The sequence below is a fragment of the Sesamum indicum genome, linkage group LG10 (assembly GCF_000512975.1).
Source record: "Sesamum indicum cultivar Zhongzhi No. 13 linkage group LG10, S_indicum_v1.0, whole genome shotgun sequence".
NCBI classification, from domain to species: domain Eukaryota; kingdom Viridiplantae; phylum Streptophyta; class Magnoliopsida; order Lamiales; family Pedaliaceae; genus Sesamum; species Sesamum indicum.
In genome coordinates, this window is record NC_026154.1 from 13,367,492 (window position 1) to 13,381,707 (window position 14,216).

At 38.2% G+C, this 14,216-nt stretch overlaps 2 protein-coding genes across 2 annotated transcripts in view; one reads left to right on the forward strand and one right to left on the reverse strand.

The window, feature by feature from the left end:
- On the forward strand, window positions 5,004–9,434 carry LOC105172452 (GDSL esterase/lipase At1g09390). The gene is made up of 5 exons (XM_011093882.2): window positions 5,004–5,398; window positions 6,585–6,770; window positions 7,593–7,753; window positions 8,258–8,528; window positions 8,749–9,434. Exons 1-5 carry the CDS (start codon window positions 5,119–5,121, stop codon window positions 8,976–8,978), a joined length of 1,128 nt encoding a protein of 375 aa, XP_011092184.1. The 5' UTR covers window positions 5,004–5,118; the 3' UTR covers window positions 8,979–9,434.
- LOC105172453 (glucose-6-phosphate 1-dehydrogenase 4, chloroplastic) overlaps window positions 11,356–14,216 on the reverse strand; it is a 12,357-nt gene continuing 9,496 nt past the window's right edge. Inside the window, exon 13 of the mRNA XM_020697094.1 lies at window positions 11,356–11,758. Coding sequence (XP_020552753.1) covers window positions 11,700–11,758 — 59 coding nt within the window. The 3' untranslated portion in view covers window positions 11,356–11,699. The remainder of the gene's footprint in view (window positions 11,759–14,216) is intronic.

Below are 14,216 nucleotides of genomic sequence, written 5' to 3' on the forward strand. Positions count from 1 at the left end.
TTAAATTAATGAAGGTTACCTGTACAAGTAAAAGTTTCAATGTTGACAAGGAAGAACAAAGGTCCCTCACCCACAGGGAAAGTCCCTGCTTATAGGTTGTGAGTTTTAAAAAAGAAATATTTGAATATTTTTCTATTGTTATATTAAAAAATATATCATAAAGGTGTGATTAATATACTTTTACAATATTGATATACATTGATAAAAATTATTAACTTATAAGGGCAAAAATATAATTTATTGCATAGGAGGCATAACTAAACATATACAACCCACCACACCATATAATTTACAACTCTACTATAAATACCAAAATATTAATTTTTTATGCAAGTGACTATTCATTTATAGAGACACCATATTCTTGAAAACCGCATTTCTTTCGAAAATTGCAATTCACCTAGTGTGCAATTGTGTCGAGGTAAGATTCCCGATTTTATCCCTTAGTAGAAAAACCTCAACCACATCATTGGCGCCATTTGTGGGAACATTTACCTTGACACTGAATATGCAAACCAGGTCTCGAGTCTTGGCGGAACAAGGCCCGCCTCGTGAACAGTCACCATCCCAGGAGGTAACCCCCCTGATGCATGGGCAAGTACCCCTCAATGGGGAGATTCTTCCACCACGTCGACAATCTCCGCCCGCGCCTCCCGAGAGAGCATTCCCCCCGAAAACTCCACCCTAAGAATCGATGATCCAACTGACGCAAGAAGCTTTGCTCGCCCTAATACGCGACGCATCTACTCGAGCGGCAAGCCGTAGCCCAATTTGTAGCGCAACAACCTGCGAACCCACCCCCTCCTTCCCCTCGCAGAAGTCGAGAATTATCCTCGACTCCCGAGGAGGAGGAGCAGAGGTGGGAGGAAGTGAACAGCAAGATCTCTAGGCCTGAAGTTACACAGACTCAAGGTCATAATCTCCGCAGAGAATCTTTCGCTCCCCCACCACCTAAGGGAGTCGAGGATTCCTACTTGTCATTGGTCGTAGCTCCTCCAAGACATAGCCCTTTTGCCCCGAATATTCTAGCCGAAGTGCTCCCAGCAAGCCTCAAGGTCTCGAATCTATCGGAATATGATGGAACGGGAGACCCACAAGAACACTTAGACAAATTTTATGCCAAGATTGATTGGTACGATCTGAGTGACGCCGCTTACTGCAAGGTCTTCCGCACTACGCTGTCGAAATGTGCATTAGCCTGGTTCAACCAATTGCCCGCTGGAACTATTTCTAGTCTCGAGCAGTTGGTTCAACGTTTCTTGCATCACTTCTCCATGAACAAAAAAGTTCTAAAAACGGTTGCATCTCTATTCACCATTCGCCAAAGGATGCGCGAAACTTTGAGAGACTACATCCAAAGATTCATGGACGCAGTGCATGAAGTTCCCCATGTTAATCATGAGTTGTTAGCTAGTATATCCAACAGAACCTGCTACCGGGAATATTCAAGGAGTCCATAGCCAGCAAGCCCCCTAGCACTATGGAAGATTTGCTCGTGCGCTCCCAGAAATACATCCGAATTGAGGAGTCTAATGCTTTGGATTCCCTTAGTGGCAAAAGAAAGGGTCGGGAAGAGGAAAATGAGCCAAAAAAGAAAGAGGAAAGCAAGCATGTACCTTCGGCGGGGTTTGCTCACTATACCCCCTTGAACACTCCTAGGGGGGAGATATTAATGGTGGCGGAACAACAAGGACTAATCAGTCAATGGCCGGCAAAGATGAAGGTAACCTCAAGAGACTCAAATCCGATAAGTATTGTCGTTTTCATCGGGACAGGGGACACAAGACGGAGGAACGCCATCACCTAAAGAATGAGATAGAAAAATTGATCCAGCGGGGACACTTAAAGGAATACGTCAACCACTATCAACAAGGACGCCACTTTGACCGTGGGCTGAATGTGCCAAATCTGCGTGACGATAACTATCCCACCGCAGGAGTCATCCCGTGACGTCAAAAAGATCAACAAGCCACGAAGGAGTAACTCAGAGTTCACGTAGCGAAAAAATTATGTTTTGGCTATTCACTTGTAATAGCAGAAAACTCGAGTAGTAGCTCGACATATCTTTCTCCTCTTTTGATTCTCCAAAAATATTGTACTTCGAATTTTAAGTAATGAAGTTAGTTTTCTTGTCGTAGTTCCAACAAACGAAAAGAATTTAGACGTAGAGATTCTTGAAGTTTCACGAGGACCCTAGAGGCAAAAATCGTCATTGTCATACAGACAAAAGTCGCCATTGCCCAGGGACCCCATAAATGGAACTTTCATTGAGATCCTCGTCGATAATGTCGCCCAGAAAACTTTACATCCCTTTGAAGTTGGTAAAAGACCGACTCCGGGACATGAAGTATCCTTTGAGGCAACATCCCCTTATCAAATTCTTGAAGCAATGCCTCGGCATAAAAATGTTGAACTCGGAAAATTTTGCCCCCCCCCCCTTCCGAAGTTGGTAAAAACCTAACTCTAAGGCTTGAGCAAAAACATCCCTTGAGACAACATCTGACGAATATAAATCATAAGAGAACAAAACAACAGCTTAGTAAATGTAGTGACTATATTTATTAATATGAAATACTATGTGTGGATGGTGAGAAATTCACCCCAAGAGGCAACGTCTTCAAAAAAGAAAAAAATGCGTCGCTTCACTTTCTCCAAAGTCTTGGGGGCTCCATCACCACATGTAAGAATTATTTATAGGGAGCATTTCTTGAAAATGACGTCGAAATCCTCAAGACAAATGAAAAAATTTAGCGCAAGAGATGAATAAACTCTGAGCAACCCCTACTAATAGAGAATGGGAACAAATATTATCAGAAAATATTTGATGGTGTAGTGGTTGGAGTTCCTATTTTCCACCTTTTTGACCTGGGTTCAAAACCCATGGGACTCAAAAAATAAGTACCACCTCCCAACACTTGAGGGACTCGAGCCAAAGGCTCGAGGTGGGTGCGAGGGGACGCCTCGAGTCGGACCCTGGGGGCTGCCTCGAGCTGGAAGGGCCGCGCCCCCCCTGCCCCCAGCTCGAGGCGTTCCTCGAGCTGGGAAGGCGGCCCAACACCCCCTAGCTCGCCCAGCTCGAGGCGGGGCTCATTGATTGCCTCGAGCACGCCCAGCTCGAGGCGGGGCTCATTGGTTGCCTCGAGCAGCCCCAGCTCCGAGGTGCCCTCGAGCTTGGAGTGGGCTCGCCTCGAGCTCGAGGCAGGTGCACCCCTAGCCTCGATCCGGGCTTGCGGCGCACCGCCTGGTACACCTCGCCATCGAGATTCCTCGAGCCGAGCTTGTGTTACACCCCGTTCCACCTCAAGCATCCTTGCACCACTAGGCGCTCAACTCGAGCCCTAGACTTGAAGTGACTTGAGTAGCACCACCAGGCATAATTCGAGCCACCCGACACGCCCCCCCATACATCCACTCCCATGTGTTAACATAATTCAGAAAAGTGTCTACTCTCGGCCAAGCGTATTCGCACCCCCATCCATCCACTCCCATGTGTTAACACAATTCATAAAAGTGTCTACTCTCGGGCAAAATATTACACCGGGTGTGCATTTTCCATCTGAGAGTGGGGGCTGTATGATATACATTGATAAAAATTATTAACTTATCAGGGCAAAAATATAATTTATTGCATAGGAGGCATACACTAAATATATACAACTCACCATACCATATAATTTACAACTCTACTATAAATACCAAAATATTAATTTTTTATGCAAGTGACTATTCATTTATAGAGACACCATATTCTTGAAAACCGCACTTCTTTCGAAAATTGCAATTCACCTGGTGCGCAATTATGCCGAGGTAAGATTCCCGATTTTATCCCTTAGTAGAAAAATCTCAACCACATCAAATATGTAGGTGAGAGGTCAATCCATCTTCAAAGTGAGTAAAATTGCAAATTGAATTGGTTCATGAACGGAACGATTTAATTTTTTAATAATTTCACGGTAAGTCCAAGACAATTCTATTATTTATTTCTTTATGGTAAGTGTGACTTTTGTATGAATGATTATATCATAGAAATTATTTTGCCCCTCATTTATTATTCATGTGTGCTTATTTTCTAACCAATTTCAAAATTATGGATAATCTTGATGTTGGTTAGTATTGAATACTATTAGATGCTATAACATTTCATAATAGTAATATAAGTGGGGTACTGAATAAGCTTATGAACACCATTTATACCATGCTTTTCTGTCACTGGAGTCCTTATAAGAGTATGACTAATCTTCGACATTTTAAAATTTGAATATTTTGAGTGTGATTCAACAACCGTTTGAAAACATCACCGCCTAGAGTCATTATCAATCTAGAAGTGAGTATTCCTAGCCTAAAGACAGCAACCTAAAGCTGAACTAAATTATGAAGCTAAATTCAACCAGGGTGGCCTGTTATGCTTGGACGTTAGATATGTGTTAATATGGGATTGATTTTTCTGTTGTTTCATTTTTTTTAAGGTATACTTGGCTTTTTTTGTGGTTTAGAGTATTGGGTTTGGTGTTGCAGTAATATGGTTGTTGTCTTTCTTTTATGTGGGCTTCGAGGGGATACATACAAATTTGTTTCCTATTTTAGTATTGCTTCTACTACTCATTTTAACTTTTGAATGATTCATCAGTTAGACATGTATATATATATATATATATTTAGTGGACTAAGGTAACTAGTACAACTACAAATTAGATTAATTCATGAATAAAAATTTAATTTATGAAAAAAATTCACTTTATAGTTATGTAAAACTCTATTATTTTTTCATTTTAGATTAACTCTTTTTTATAAGAACTGCTATTTTTATAAAATTGTTATATCAATTTTCTTAAGCAATTATAAATAATTTTGATATTGCATCAAATAAAATTATGCACACAAGAATCAAGCGTCAGGTCACCAGTATCGTTAATTATATCAAATTTCAAGAGGTGACGGTAAAATCGAGATCCGACAGTGAATAAATGTTGGGGCCCATGTGTTAAAAAACACACATGTCAACTTCAGCATGCCTCGAAAAACATTTAAGACAAAGAGGCACCGAGTGATTAACGTTGTTCAGAGAGCAGAAGCAGCAGCTCCTCTTCCCCAAGCTTTTACTTCACTTTTTCGCTTCCCATGTCTGCTTCGCTCTTTTCCTCTGCTCCTCTCAACCCCGGCTATGGCTTCTCCCTCTTCCCCGCGCTTTTCCTCTTCACCGTTTTTCTCTGCGTACCGCATTTAGCTTATTCTGCCTGTGGAAAGCCTCCGATCATCTTCAACTTCGGCGATTCGAATTCCGATACCGGCGGAATCGTCGCTGGCCTAGGTATCCCCGTGAGGCTGCCCAATGGCCGTACTTTTTTCGGCCGATCTACGGGGCGCCTCTGCGATGGACGTCTTGTTATCGATTTTCTCTGTGCGTTCTCTTTTCTTTTCCTATTATTTGTATTCTTTCCGTCTCTGATTGAATATTTCATGGATTGCGGGTTGTGTTGTGGTGAATCTGTTGCTTTTTTGCATAATGCGCGTGCGTAGCGGTTTCTGTTTCGTACGTGTTAATTGTGTGAAGAGTACCAAAATAATGGGCGATGGGGTCTGAGTTCAGAATCTGACATCGGGTTTCAATTGAAAAGGTGTTGTGTTTCTTATCGTTGTAGTGTTGCTTTATGTATTTTATTGTTAGTGTTCTTCTGAAAGTAACAATTTTGAAAAATATAGTCTTATTTAAAAGTGCTTTTCAGGAAAAACTATGAGCAGTAAATTGGGATATATGTAATAATTTTCATTTAACAAAGTTGGTGTGCAGTTTTCCATGGGTCCTACAACGGCCGACAAACAAATTACTGTTAGGTCTTGGCATCTTAGTCAGTGGCAGTGTTCATTTGTTTTGACATACAAAAGAGGTCTAGAAAGGTACAAGGAAATATGGTCCCAAGAGCTGTATATTCTCATCCATTTTGATGTCCTTTTCTGTACTGTGCTGTAATGCACGTATTTGTGGTATTGTTTTCAGGACTACATAAAATGGCTCTGTTATCGTGTTTGTCATAGTGTTTTGTCATCCTTCCTATAGAAGAAGTCATTGATTTCTCATTACGCTGTGCTTTCTGCCAACTGTAATTAATTTTTTTTGTAGGGGAATCTGAAGTAGGGAGCCTCAATAATTTCATTGTTAACTGGATTGGGTTTTTCATTACAAATGCTATTGCATCTTCTGTTCTATTTAACATGCGTAGTGATATATAGACAAAAATTGCATCATCTAACTTATTTAAGGTAAGGTTTTTAACGAAAGGTTTTGTAGACTTTCGTGTGTAAATATTAAATGGAATAGATGATGTAATAGAAAGAAAATCCAATCTGGTCGGTGACTGCATTCCCTATTTTGCTGCATGTTAATGTGATTCGGTTGTGTTAGATGTTGTTTCATGCAGGATCGCTAGACCAACATGTTTAAACTTTTGACGCAGTGTGCTAATTCAGAGAATGTGTTTTGCTTTGGAGAACTGGAATATGGCTGAACTAGTAAACTTTGTATATCTTGTCCTGGTCATTTAAACTTATAATGTCATTGAGCAGAGGACGTCTTATTGTTTCTGCAGGTCAAAGTCTGAACACAAGTCTTCTAAACCCATATCTGGAGTCGCTAGGTTCTAGCTTTTCAAATGGGGCAAACTTTGCTATTGCAGGGTCCGCCACGCTGCCTAAAAGAGTACCATTTGCATTAAATATTCAGGTCATGCAGTTTATGCATTTTAAGGATCGCTCAGCTGAACTGGCTGCTACAGGTTATTTCTTGCACTTTCTCGGTGACATTGATTAAGTTTGAGCTATAAAAGAAAAATAATTCTTGGGGCACAGTGAGCCATGGAGTGGGAGGTAGTGAAGTGCTCCGGACATGACACACTACTGAGAATTTTCACATTGGAACGCAATGGGTATATTTTTATGGTCAAGAACTTTAAAGATAGATAAGCAGAGACTTCGAGTTGAGGACGGACAAGATGAAAGGTGAAAGCATTTGCTTTTCTTGTTCATCCGAAGGATGGATATTGACGTTTCCCGAGTTACTGTTTTTCCTTTGGAAGGAATAGTAGATGCAGGACAGAGTTGGGCTGGTGGGAGGAACCTAATTTTGGAGAAAATTGGATACATTTAGGACCTGTTTGTTGGCAGGGATTGGCGTATTTTACAGGAATTTAATTACAGAATATCACATTACTTTGTTTGGTAAAACTACTTCAAATTACGGGAGTTTCCCTCTACTTACGGATACAATATTCTTTTTTCCTTGCAGAATTCCACTGGCAAGTGATAAGGTAATGATTGATGAGATATAATTTGAATCATTAATCTTGGTAGTTCACCTGTCTCTTTCTATTTCTCCTATAGTTCTCATCTGGTCCCGAGATTTATGTGCCAATTTGTTGTTTAGAATAATAGTTCCAGAAAGCCAAAGTCCGTGAGCAGGAGACTAGTGAAAATAAATGGGAACCAATAATCTCAGACTTGATACTACCGATTTCACCTTTCTTTTCTTAGTAAATTTATTCTTTGTTAAGTAAAATTTATACACAATCTAGTTAATTGATTGTTTGTGCTACATATAGGTGCCAACCACTTGATAGGTTATGATAGGTTTGGTGATGCGCTTTACATGATTGATATTGGACAAAATGACCTTGCCGATTCATTTGCTAAGGGCCTATCCTATGTGCAAGTGGTCAAAAAGATACCTTCGGTACTGGCAGAAATCAAGAATGCTGTTAAGGTAAGTTCCCTAATCTCGTCTCTCATCTTAGCAGAAAAAATGAGATTAAGGAAAAGCCTCTCAAATGTTTCCACCGTATGTGGACCTTTTTTCTTAGGGTTAAATGCAATTTACCCCTTGTGTTAAGGGACACGAGCAGTTTACTCCCTTGTGAAAAAAAATAGCAATTTACCTCCCTGTGTTGTTAGAAATAAAGCAAAATAGACAAAACGGGTTGGGGGGGGGGTGGTGGTGTTTTGTTTTATAACACGGGGGGAGTAAATTGCTCATTTCCCATAACACAGGGGGTAAATTGCATTTTTTCCTTTTTTCTTAGTTCAAGTTTTAAAATGATTATTGCCAATTTAGCATTTATAACTTAGTATTCTGTTTCACAAGTATAGTAGAATGAAGATTTATAACTTAATTATATGAGTTTTCCTGGATGGGAAAAATTATATTCATATGTAAAGCTGTAAGTTCAAGATGTGAGACTACTTCTAACTGCTATTCCATGGCATTCAGAACATATATGAACGTGGCGGCAGAAAATTCTGGGTTCACAACACCGGGCCTTTGGGCTGTCTACCCCAAAAACTTGCTTTGGCTAAAAATATCTCTCACGATCTTGATTCATTTGGATGTATTTCAAGTTATAATGATGTAGCAAAATTGTTCAATGAAGGCCTACGCCAAATATCTGTAGAATTAAGATCTGAGATGGAGGACGCAACCATTGTATATGTGGATATGTATACTATAAAGCTTGATCTCATTGCCAACTCCACCAAATATGGTAAGCTCATCTAACACTTGGTTGCCATTTACATTTCTCCGTTTATCTTGCATTGAAGATGTCATTTAATTTAAACCATTTGTCAACTTATGATGTTTACTAAAGTGTTCTAAACTAACAAGAATTGATACTACGATTAGATACTGGAGAATTGACATAACTAGTCCATCATTCTAATTTGATTACAGCACAGTAGTTAATGATCTATCGCTGATCCCAGGTTTCTCAAGTCCACTAATGGCATGTTGCGGGTCAGGTGGACCACCATACAACTACGAGAGAGGGATATCCTGTGGGTTTCCTGGCTATCAGGTCTGCGATCAATCATCTCAGTCCGTAAGCTGGGACGGTGTCCACTATACTCAAGCAGCAAACGCCCTTATAGCCTCCAAGATACTCTCCACAGATTATTCAACACCACCAGTTATGTTTGATTTCTTCTGTCAATGATTGTGATTCCAAGAAACTTCATGTGGTCTCTGGTGGAAGAATATATGGTGCCAAATTAATGGAGCTCGGCCACGCCTGCTCTGGTTTTTGACCAGCGTTGCTGGAGTAATGGTCGACGCATGGGCACAAAAGAGGCAATCTCTACTCAATGGTGCGACGGTATCTTAATATGCCAACAGAGTCTTATAAATTAGTATCACCAAGGTTAGTGTTTTAAGTACTACTATCGTTTCTAGTGTTCACTAGTGAGTCTCATGTGCAATGCATATGTAGAAACTAGATTTGTCAATAGGCGGGTAATACCGTACCTGAACCTATACTAGGTTAGTACCGTAATTGTTAGTTATATACCCTACTAGACCCTACCCGTAGAATACCTATTCAGTTTTACCCTGTTATACTAAACAATCGGTCGGGTTTGCGGTTTGTCTATTAAACTTTGTGTTATTGTTTTCATAGTAAGTTTTTGAAGTTTTTAAATTTACATTGAAGTTTCTTCAAAAGAATGAACCAATTCTAAGTGCTTTTCGTAATGATATTATATGAACATGTTACTAAATCAATTTATTACAAATATTTTATAAGCCTTTGGTCGATAAAATAAAAGCTGTTCAAATTTCAACAGATGCAAATTAATCATCTTTAACTAATTATCTAAAAATACAAAATTATATTTTCCTCAAAAAAAAATTGAAATTACACTTATACCTTTTTTGAAAATTCACTTTTTATATTTGACATCGTTTTATTAGGATTTGGACAAAAAAAATATTGATATTAGCAAAAAAAAAAATGTATAAATTTTTAATTTTTCCCTTATTTAATAATTTTATGTAATAATGTTGTAACTGTGAAGGGATAAATATAATGATGTTAGCCTCATTTTATATATATATATATATATGTGGGAATGTTAAAATTAAACATTATGTAGTTTTTTTGCTAATACCAGTATTTTTCGTCCAAACCCTAACGAAAGAGGGTCAAGTGTAAATGGAGAACTTTGAAGGGGGTGTAACTGTAATTTTAAATTTTTTTTGGAGAAAAGTGTAATTTAATGTTTTATGAGGGATCTGATATAATTAATTCTTTACCATTATATAAATTCTAAAATAAAGGCGATTAATTAGTAAAAATTTTTATAAGCACTTCCGCTCTAATAACATTACTAATTTTTTATTTATAATTTTATGATATATATATATATATATATATTAATATGCTTTGCTATTGTTTGAAATTATAGTTAGATATCATACATACCCAATTGCATTTAGAATTTAGTGTTAAAACGTTATCATATGTGTTCTAATAAAATACATTTCTTTAAAGTATTTAAAATATCTTCTACCAAATTGATTACACTTTACATATTATTTATCACTTTAATTTCTTTAGTTGAAAGCTTCGATGACTCTTAAACTTTTACCGAAAGAGTTTAAAGCAATTAGGATCCAAAATATATCCTTTCTCTAATAGAAACAAGTAATTTTTGGATTCATATTTTTATATATAAAAAATAGATTAGGGAAATTTAGTTTGGTCGAGGTTAATGTAGTTTAAATTAACTAAGTTACTGAACGTGGTTGTTAAATTAAAAAGTATTTTGATGGAATTTTTCAGATAAAAAATTCAATGTTTATTTTTCCTGAATTTTTATATAACTATGCGAAGATGCAGACTGCAGAGAGTTGTTTTCACCGGCTACTTGCCTTCTCTCTATACTCGGTATAATTATATTTTGTATGAGCTGTAAGGTCCAAGTCTCATAAATTTTTTGTTGTAAGTTGGAATCCTGTGGGAAGTTTTAATAGTATTCTTTTTTTTATTTGAATTTGTTGGTTGATTTAAAAATATTGATTCATTATATATTAAATATTGTAATGTTAGTTGATTTAAAAATATTGATATATTATGCAAAAAAAAAATTTAAGTATGTAATAGTCACGTGGTCTAAAATTTTCATACTTTTCAATTGAAATTATTGAAACTTTTTCATTTTCGATTTTATGAAAATGAAAATAGATGGTAATTTCAAAATAATCTAATTTCCTTCGAAACTCCAATTTCTTTATGAAATTTTCTTAGGAAACTTTTATTTGTTCTAATTTTTTAGTGTAACATTTATTTCATACTTTAAGCAACAAATATAAAAATTTCTTGTGTCCCGCATAAATATTTCATTTAATGATAGCTAAATTAATATTACGCGGATTTAGTAATGTTATATGCATATACATATATATATATATTGATATAACAAAGATAATTTACAACACATAATAAAAAATAAATACCATAGTTTTATTTAGTTTTAACAGCAACTACATCAAATAATAACTCCAAGAATATAATAACACTACATGAAAATAAATTATTTAGCTGTCATAAATGCATTCACATACTCTCATATAGGAGATCTACCCAATCATGCCCAGGTTCAGATAATCAATTGCATAAATATACCCTGAGTCGAATTTCATATCGGCTTAATACGGTCTAATTGAAGTTTGGTGTCGGTCTCAAGACAGAATTTTAATATGCAAAATGAAGTATTACAGCTCCCATGCTTTGAACACAAGACTGCCAAAAAGTGATTCACTTATTGCATCCTAAGTTTTTGTTGCAAATAAACAAAATATGGAATAATAGTTGTCTATACTTTGTGTAAATCCAATATTCAGTAGCACATACCGGCAAAAGGTGGGAGCTTTGAGATTGTTAGTCGTCCGTCCACTGGACACCATGTTTTGCCCAAAGATAGACAGCTTTGTCTGGACCTCTACTGTTGAGAATGCTACATCCTTGAAGTCTCCAGTACCTGCTGCTTCCTCTGCTGCTGCTACTGCTGCCTTTGCTGATACAGAACTCAGCAAAGAAGATGATGATGAAGTTGCTGATTCCTTTCTGTTCGATGCCGGGTAGAAGCGTGTCATTCATCACACGCTTCTTCTATTTTGTGTTGTATTTGTTGTGTGGCATACACGTCACTTATTTTGTGGATGATTGGTCCACGTCATAGCTGAGTCAGTTAGGTAGTTGTAGACGGTTATGAGTCAGTTGAAGTCTCTGTATTTAATCGCAAGTTCGAACCACATTTGGTGCAATACAGTCTGATATTTTTCAGCTATGAAACAGAGCCTTCTTCTTGCTTTCTTCCCGTCCACACTCAGCAAACTTTTGATGTTTAGTGAGGTTTCTAACATGGTATCAGAGCCTTCTACGTGAAGGTCTCTGGGTTACCTCATTGCAGTGATTGCATACCTTATTGATTTTGATTCAGAATGGCGGATGAAGCAGCCTCGTCGACTATGGGACACAGAACAGGTGAAGCATCGTCTCAGTACGAGAAGGACATGCTTTTCATTCATCCTTCTGAGCATTCGCAGCTGGCGTTAACATCTTCGCCGCTAGATGGTACGAATTTTTTGGTGTGGCAGCGAGCAGTATATGTATCTCTTGGAACGAAAATGAAGCTAGGCTTCATAGACGGTTCGTTCTCAAAACCAGCTCCTGGTTCACTTATTTTTGAGCAGTGGAGGCGTGTCGATTTGATGGTCACTTCATGGCTTTGGAACTCCATGTCGAAGGACATAGTAGAGTCCTTCATGTACTGCAGCACCTCGCGTGAACTTTGGCTAGCAGTGCAGGCGCGATACGGACGAAGCAATGGACCTTTAATATACCAGTTGCAGAGGGAGCTCTCTTCGGTCGCTCAGCAGGATTTGAGCCTTACCGCCTACTTGACAAAGGTCACGAAACTCTGGAATGAGCTTAATTGCTTGGCTCCTCCACCGAGGTGTAAGTGTGGAAGATGTACTTGTGGGATTAATGAGGAGATTGATCAACTTGCTTCACTGACGCAATTAATGCAGTTTCTCATGGGGCTTCATGAGGTTTTTAGCAACGAACGCAGTCAGATTCTCATGCTCGACCCTTTACCAACTGTTTTCAATAGTTTATGCTGTTGAACAACAGAGAATGATACACACTTCCATGGAAATGAACACCAATAATGTAGCTTATCAACTATTCTCTAAAGGCAGTAAGAGAGATGATGGAAAATATGCACAAAGACAGCGGATTACTGCAGCAGAAAGACGAACTGTGGTTTGTTCACATTGTCGCAAACCCGGACATGGGCAGGACACTTGCTTCCAGTTGCACGGAATACCTGATTGGTATAAATCGCTCAATGAAAAGAAGAAAAAGGGGAGAGCTTTTACAGCTAATATTGATGTTAAAGATGAAGGAGTGCCGGACAATGCCACGAGAATGATGACTCAATTGATTCAGCTGTTGACAAAGGCGAATGCTCCCTCGGATCCTATCACTAGCCACGCAAACTTTGTACAATTTGAAGAGGAGTTTGCAGGTAATACTGCTAAGCCAACTGGTATTGATTTAAGCTCTTGGATCATTGACACGGGGGCTACCAATCATGTATGTGCGAACATTGCATCTTTTCATTCATTTGCTAAACCTGCTACTCCTCACTTCATCCATTTACCAGATGGTTCGAAAAATGTTGTTACTTATGTGGGCAGTGTTCAATTAAGCGACAAAATCACACTACATAATGTTTTTTTTGTGCCTCAATTTTCTGTCAACCTAATATCTGTCAGCCAACTCTGTACTCACACTTCTTTTCAGCTTCTCTTCACTAAAGAATCATGCTTTTTGCAGGACCAGGACAGTAAGAAAGGCCTGGCCATAGCTCATTTGTTCAAGAACTTATACATTTTCAGACCTCATCCCAGTTTTGCTTCTGCCATGGATAGTGTTGGTAGTGGTCTTGCCATGTCGTGCACACAATCTGACAACCAAACTTTGTGGCATCAACGTCTAGGGCATGCTTCTTTACAAGCTGTCAAACACATCAAAAATATTGTCTTTAGTGTTGATAATGATAAAACTCCTTGTGATGTTTGTCATAAAGCTATGCAATCTCGTGTACCTTTTCCCGTTAGCTCCTCTTATTCTAATACACCTTTTGAACTAGTGCATATGGATTTATGGGGACCGTATGCTGCTTCTAATCTGTTGGGGGGTACATACGTTTTAACATTACTTGATGATTATTCACGGTGTCTTTGGACCTTCATCCTTAGACAAAAATCCCAAGTCCCTGTTACCTTGAAGCATTTCTGTTCTCTAATCTCTAACCAGTTTAAGCGTTCCATTAAAACCTTAAGGTCTGACAATGGTTCGGAGTTCTTTAATCGCGACTGTCAAACT

Excerpts from the sequence above, each read along its gene's own strand:
- LOC105172452 (XM_011093882.2), top strand. The coding sequence starts at position 5,119 with ATGTCTGCTTCGCTCTTTTCCTCTGCTCCTCTCAACCCCGGCTATGGC. Across the intron at positions 5,399-6,584 it reads TCTTGTTATCGATTTTCTCT|GTCAAAGTCTGAACACAAGT; the intron begins GTGCGTTCTCTT and ends TTGTTTCTGCAG. Across the intron at positions 6,771-7,592 it reads AGCTGAACTGGCTGCTACAG|GTGCCAACCACTTGATAGGT; the intron begins GTTATTTCTTGC and ends TGCTACATATAG.